This window comes from Salarias fasciatus, chromosome 5 (genome assembly GCF_902148845.1).
Source record: "Salarias fasciatus chromosome 5, fSalaFa1.1, whole genome shotgun sequence".
In the NCBI taxonomy this organism is placed as follows: domain Eukaryota; kingdom Metazoa; phylum Chordata; class Actinopteri; order Blenniiformes; family Blenniidae; genus Salarias; species Salarias fasciatus.
In genome coordinates this window covers 32,747,671-32,754,732 of record NC_043749.1, presented here as the reverse complement: position 1 = coordinate 32,754,732, position 7,062 = coordinate 32,747,671, and the positions used below count along the sequence as shown (strand labels likewise).

At 57.9% G+C, this 7,062-nt stretch overlaps 1 protein-coding gene across 1 annotated transcript in view; it reads right to left on the bottom strand.

The window, feature by feature from the left end:
• Positions 1-300: 300 nt before the first annotated feature.
• Positions 301-7,062, bottom strand: part of LOC115388516 (dystroglycan-like) — a 31,696-nt gene continuing 24,934 nt past the window's right edge. Inside the window, exons 3-5 of the mRNA XM_030091677.1 lie at positions 3,945-3,955; positions 2,405-2,811; positions 301-2,313 (exon numbers count right to left, since the gene is read on the bottom strand). Coding sequence (XP_029947537.1) covers positions 427-2,313; positions 2,405-2,811; positions 3,945-3,955 — 2,305 coding nt within the window. The 3' untranslated portion in view covers positions 301-426. The remainder of the gene's footprint in view (positions 2,314-2,404; positions 2,812-3,944; positions 3,956-7,062) is intronic.

Genomic DNA, 7,062 nt, shown 5'->3' with positions numbered 1-7,062 from the left:
AGAGGAGGAGCTGCTGTCAGCCCCGCCCACTGACTCCTCCCACCCGCCGTGTCAAGCCCCGCCCACTGACTCCTCCCACCCGCTGTGTCAAGCCCTGCCCACTGACTCCTCCCACCCACCGCCATCGAGCCCTGCCCACTTCCCCTGACAAACCAGACCATCGTGAGCTGCACTAAGCCCCGCCCACCTCCCCCCACGTGATCTATTTAAGCCCCGCCCAACCCCCTGACAAACCAGACCCCTGTCAGCTGTGTTAAGCCCCACCCCCTCCCCCTGTGAGCTGTTAAGCCCCGCCCCCTCCCCTGAGCCAGACCCTGTGAGCTGCAGTGGACGTTAGCACCTCGCCGTCCCTTCCTGTCCAGACAGACAGACAGCAGGGGGGACAATGCTGCGGGTCCTCGGGCGTCCCGGCCCCGCCCCCCAGTCTTAGGGCGGCACGTAAGGGGGCGGCGACCTGTAGGGGGTCATGTTCTTGGGCCGGGAGCCTTTGCCCTCCATGGGCGTGGTGAAGGGGGGCGGCGGCTGGTAGGGCGGCGCGTTGGGGTCCTCGTCCCGCAGGGCGGTGTACTCCCCCAGCAGCTCCGGGTTGAGGGGCGTGGTCTCGGGCGTGGCCACGTTGGGGTACTCGGGCGGCGGCAGCGGCGGTTTCTCCTCCTGGAGGATGAGCGGGACGCTGGAGGACGGCGGCGGCTTGGAGTCGTCCAGCTCATCGGCGAAGATGATGGGGACGCCCTTCTTGATGAAGGTGGCCTGGTCCTCCAGCGTCAGCTGGCCCTTCCGCTTCTTCCGGTAGCAGATCATGGCCACGACCCCCGCCGTCAGCAAGATGGCCGCCACCACCACGGCGGGGATGACGGTGTGCAGGTACACGTCGTCGGCGCTGTCCCGGCTGGACCCCACGCCGGGGGTGACGGCCGGCGGCTCCGGGACGTCCAGCTCCCCGGGGGGGACGAAGGAGAAGGCGCGGCAGCTGCCCCGCCCCCGCACCGCCACGTCCAGCGGCCGGAACTCGGGCTCCATGGCGTGGCGGAACGCAGGCGAGGGCCGGCCCTGGGCGTCGGCCAGCGCCCGGCTCATGGCGGCCAGCTGGTCCCGGGGGCAGGGCTCCTGCGGCAGGCTGCTGTTGGTCCACTGCACCACCACCGAGCCCTTGGTGATGTTGCGCAGGCTGACGGCGCTGCTGTTGCGGTCGCCCAGCGCGGCGGCCAGCTTCTTCACCAGCAGGATCTTCCGGTGGACGTCGCCGGTGACGGAGCGTGGCTGGCCCTCGAACCGGGCCGTGAACAGGACCGGCGTCTTGTCGTTGGCGGGCCAGCGGCCGACGCGCACCTCGATGGCGTCCACGGCGGTCAGGCCGCCCTTGTCGGCGGCCTGCATGAAGTACTCGTGCTTGCCGACGTGCTGGACGTCCGGCAGGCCGTACAGCAGCTGGCTGGTGGCGTTGAACTGGATCCAGGACCCGTCCCCCACCGCCTCACGGTGGTTCTGCCGCAGGCTGAGGCGCAGCTTGTCCGTGGTTCCGTCCTCTTTGTCGAAGAACGTGTCGGACGGGATCTTCACCTCGAAGTAGGTTCCCACCAGGGCGCTGACCTGGTCGATGGGGTTCCGCAGCACCGGCTTCTCGTTGTACGGGTCCGGGACAGCGGGGGGCGCCGGCGTGGTGCCGGGGGGCGTGGTGCTGGCGGGCGTGGTGCTGGCGGGCGTGGTGCTGGCGGGCGTGGTGCTCCTGGGGGGCTTCGGGGTGGAGGTCTTGGGCCCCCTGGACGGCGGGGTGGTTTTGGATCCTTTATGTCTGCGGGTGGACTTGGTGGTGTTGAGGGGCGGGGCGGCGGTGGCCTCCGGCACCGTGGGCCGGGTGGAGGTGGGCCGGATGGACAAGGTGCTGGTGGTCTCCATCAGCCTGGTGGGGGGCGACGGCGCGGCAGTGGGGGTGTGGGCGACGGGGTCCCGGACTCTGATGGTGGGCTTCCCCGGCAGCGGCACCGGGCCCCTGACGGGCGGCGCCGAGCTGTCGGTGGGCCCGGCGACGGCCGGCGAGGACGGGGACGGGACGACCCTGGCCGGGGGCTCCGCCGCCGCGGTGGGGGGGACGGCGGCCAGGACGGGGGTGGGGGTGCTGCCGAGCTGCCGCCGCACCCGCCGGGGGAGGGGCGGCTTCTTGTTGGCGACGTGCCAGCCCACCACCGGGAAGCCCAGCCGGGCCGACATGCCCCCCTCCCGGGCCGGGACCTGGACGCTGCTGAGGTCCGGGACCGAGGTCTGGTCCAGACCGCAGCCCAGCTTCCAGGACAGCAGAGCGCCGTTCTCCACCACCTGCAGGGGGCGCAGCACCGCGTTATAGAGCATCTTCCTTGTTGTTTGTTGAACCGTCAGAAGGTTCCGGTTCTGTCCGGCTCCGGCTCACCTTCTTGGCGTTCCCGGGTCCGGCCATGAAGGCCGTCATGTCGAAGAGCCGGTTGTTGACCACGGGGAGGATCCTCATGCGGGGCGGCTCCACCCCGGAGAAGCCGCTCATGCGCCGCAGCAGCGCCACCCGCTGGCCGGCGCTCATCTTGGTCAGGTCGGCGTCCAGGACCACGGTCAGCAGCGTGACCGGCTCCTCGCCGCCGCACGGCTCGTCCCCGGCGGCGTCCCCGTCCGGCTGGTCCTCGGGACGCACCTCCAAGGAGAAGACCTCCGTCTGGGACGGGGACGAGACGGAGATGTAGTGGACGCCCTTGTCCTCGTCCAGAGGAAGACCCTGCAGCAGCTGGAGGCCCGAGTCCCAGTGGAGCCAGGAGGGGAGAGAGACCCGGCCCAGCTCCGAGACCTGAACCACACACACACACACACACACACACACACACACACACACACACACACACACACACACACACCAAGACACACACACCGAGACACACACACCGAGACACACACACACACACACACACACCGAGACACACACACACACACACACACACACACACACACACACCGAGACACACACACACACACACACACACACAGCCACACACATGCACACACACACACAGACACAACGAGACACACACACACACACACACACACACACACACAGACACACCAAGACACACACACACACACACACACACAGACACAGACACACCAAGACACACACACACACACACACACACACACACACAGAGGAAACACTGTGAGCTTCATCGATCCATCAGTTCTACTTTCAATCAGTTTCTTTACTCCGGGATTCACTCTCGCTACTAAAGTAATCAGATTACTTGTAGATCTCCGGCAGAAACCAACATAAAAGTAAAGTAACTGGTCCAGTTACCAGGTACTGAGTAACGATGCATTCAGAGGACTGAGGAAGGAGGAGGAAGAGGAGGAGGAAGAGGACGAGGAAGAGGAGGAGGAGGAGAGGAGGAGGAGGAAGAGGAGGAGAGGAGGAAGAGGAAGAGGAGGAGGAGGAAGAGGAGAGGAGGAGGAGGATGAGGAGAGGAGGAGGAGGAGGAGGAGAGGAGGAGGAGGAAGAGGAGGAGGAGAGGAGGAAGAAGAGGAAGAGGAGGAGGAGAGGAGGAGGAGGATGAGGATGAGGATGAGGAGGAGGATGAGGAGGAGGAGTAGAGAGGTGTGAAGGAGAGGAGGAGTAAAGAGGAGGATCTCTGCTGTGGAGATTGAAGGTGAAGTGAAACGTGATGCGAGGAGGAAGAGAACCAGAAGGTGAGGAAGACGATGAGTGGAAAGAGGGAGGGAATGATGGATGATGAGAATAAAAAGAGGAAAAGATGGAGTGGGTGGGGCAGCGTGAGGAGGAGTGGGGGAGGGGAGGAGTGGAACGCTCCCTCAAGACAGACAGAGAGGATGATGAAAAAGAAGGGAAGAAGAACGGAATGAGGGAAGTGAGGAGAAAAAAAGACTACAAAGAACGATGGAGGACGAAAAACGTTTGAGATAAAACCAGATGATGACTTGGTCCGTCGGTTCTCCAACAGGTTCCTAGATCCAGACAGACGGATGGAAGCTGAGCTCAGGTGGTGGAGAGTTCCTCTTCATTTCCTCTCCACTTCCTGGTTGCATCCTCTTCACTTCCTGTTTGCATCCTCTGCACTTCCTCTTCACTTTCTCTCTGCTTGTGTTTTTTTCTTGATTGATTGTGAATCCCTCCACAAGAGTATGTAAATGTTCTTTCTTTTAATTATTAAAAAAAACTTCTTCTACACTTCCTCCTAACTTCCTTCTAACTTCCTGTCTGCATCCTCTACACTTCCTGTTTTTGTCCTTTTGACTTTCTGTTTGCATTGTCTCCCCTCCCTGTTTGTGTCCTCTTCACTCCCTGTTTGTGTCCTCACCACTTCCTGTTTGTGTCCTAACCACTTCCTGATTGTGTCCTCTTCACTTCCTGCTTGTGTCCTCTTGATTTTCTGTTTGTGTCCTCTCCACTTCCTGTTTGTGTCCTCTCCATGTCCTCTCCACTTCCTGTTTGTGTCCTCTCCACTTCCTGTTTGTGTCCTCTCCATGTCCTCTTCACTTCCTGTTTATGTCCTCTTCATGTGCTCTCCACTTCCTGTTTGTGTCCTCTCCACTCCCTGTTTGTGTCCTCTTCACTTCCTGTTTGGGTCCCCTCCACTTCCTGTTTGTGTCCTCTCCACTTTCTGTTTGTGTCCTCTCCACTTCCTGTTTGCGTCCTCTCCACTCCCTGTTTGTGTCCTCTCCATGTCCTCTCCACTTCCTGTTTGTGTCCTCTCCACTTCCTGTTTGTGTCCTCTCCATGTCCTCTCCACTTCCTGTTTGTGTCCTCTCCATGTCCTCTCCACTTCCAGTTTGTGTCCTCTCCACTCCCTGTTTGTCTCCTCTCCATGTCCTCTCCACTTCCTGTTTGTGTCCTCTCCACTTCCTGTTTGTGTCCTCTCCACGTTGTGTTTGTGTCCTCTCCACTTCCTGTTTGTGTCCTCTTCATGTGCTCTCCACTTCCTGTTTGTGTCCTCTTCATGTGCTCTCCACTACCTGTTTGTGTCCTCTCAACTCTCTGTTTGTGTCCTCTTCACTTCCTGTTTGTGTCCTCTTCACTTCCTGTTTGTGTCCTCTCCATGTGCTCTCCACTTCCTGTTTGTGTCCTCTCCACTTCCTGTTTGTGTCCTCTTCATGTGCTCTCCACTTCCTGTTTGTGTCCTCTTCACTTCCTGTTTGTGTCCTCTCTACTTCCTGTTTGTGTCCTCTCCATGTCCTCTCCACTTCCTGTTTGTGTCCTCTCCATGTCCTCTCCACTTCCTGTTTGTGTCCTCTTCATGTGCTCTTCACTTCCTGTTTGTGTCCTCTTCGCTTCCTGTTTGTGTCCTCTCCATGTCCTCTCCACTTCCTGTTTGTGTCCTCTTCATGTGCTCTTCACTTCCTGTTTGTGTCCTCTCCACTTCCTGTTTGTGTCCTCTTCATGTGCTCTTCACTTCCTGTTTGTGTCCTCTCCACTTCCTGTTTGTGTCCTCTTCACTTCCTGTTTGTGTCCTCTCCATGTCCTCTCCACTTCCTGTTTGTGTCCTCTTCATGTGCTCTTCACTTTCTGTTTGTGTCCTCTCCACTTCCTGTTTGTGTCCTCTCTATGTCCTCTCCACTTCCTGTTTGTGTCCTCTCCACTTCCTGTTTGTGTCCTCTCCATGTCCTCTTCACTTCCTTTTTATGTCCTCTTCATGTGCTCTCCACTTCCTGTTTGTGTCCTCTCCACTCCCTGTTTGTGTCCTTTTCACTTCCTGTTTGTGTCCCCTCCACTTCCTGTTTGTGTCCTCTCCACTTCCTGTTTGTGTCCTCTCCACTTTCTGTTTGCGTCCTCTCCACTCCCTGTTTGTGTCCTCTCCATGTCCTCTCCACTTCCTGTTTGTGTCCTCTCCATGTCCTCTCCACTTCCTGTTTGTGTCCTCTCCATGTCCTCTCCACTTCCAGTTTGTGTCCTCTCCACTCCCTGTTTGTCTCCTCTCCATGTCCTCTCCACTTCCTGTTTGTGTCCTCTCCACTTCCTGTTTGTGTCCTCTCCACGTTGTGTTTGTGTCCTCTCCACTTCCTGTTTGTGTCCTCTTCATGTGCTCTCCACTTCCTGTTTGTGTCCTCTTTATGTGCTCTCCACTACCTGTTTGTGTCCTCTCCACTCTCTGTTTGTGTCCTCTTCACTTCCTGTTTGTGTCCTCTCCACTTCCTGTTTGTGTCCTCTCCACTTCCTGTTTGTGTCCTTCCTTCATGTGCTCTCCACTTCCTGTTTGTGTCCTCTTCACTTCCTGTTTGTGTCCTCTCTACTTCCTGTTTATGTCCTCTCCATGTCCTCTCCACTTCCTGTTTGTGTCCTCTTCATGTGCTCTTCACTTCCTGTTTGTGTCCTCTTCATGTGCTCTTCACTTCCTGTTTGTGTCCTCTCCACTTCCTGTTTGTGTCCTCTTCATGTGCTCTTCACTTCCTGTTTGTGTCCTCTCCACTTCCTGTTTGTGTCCTCTTCACTTCCTGTTTGTGTCCTCTCCATGTGCTCTCCACTCCCTGTTTGCATCCTCTCCACTCCCTGTTTGTGTCCTCTTCATTTCCTGTTTGTCCTCCTCACTTCCTGTTTGTGTCCTCTTCATTTCCTGTTTGTCCTCCTCACTCCCTGTTTGCATCCTCTCCACTCCCTGTTTGTGTCCTCTTCATTTCCTGTTTGTCCTCCTCACTTCCTGTTTGTGTCCTCTTCACTTCCTCTTCCTGGATCCCTCCAGTTTTCCCGGCTGCTCTCTGGTTCCAGTTCTTCAGACCACATTCTGGACGGACTCACTGCTCCACCTGCTGGTACAAGACTAGGGCTGGGTACCGTTCGATATTTTTCAGGTACAAGTACTTTTCCGATACCTCACCTACGGTACCGGTTCCTGAACGGTACTGTTTTCGGTACCCGCCTTCACGGCGCACAGATGATGCCATGACTGCATTTACACTTCACGCCACTAGAGGTGCTGTTTGCATGTTCAACCGTATTTGACACAGACACCACAGAGGAAGCAGGCTGCAGGCTGCAGGCTGCAGGCTCTGCCTGCTGTTAGAAAGAGTGAGAGCCGTGAGACGTGGTCACGTGTTCAG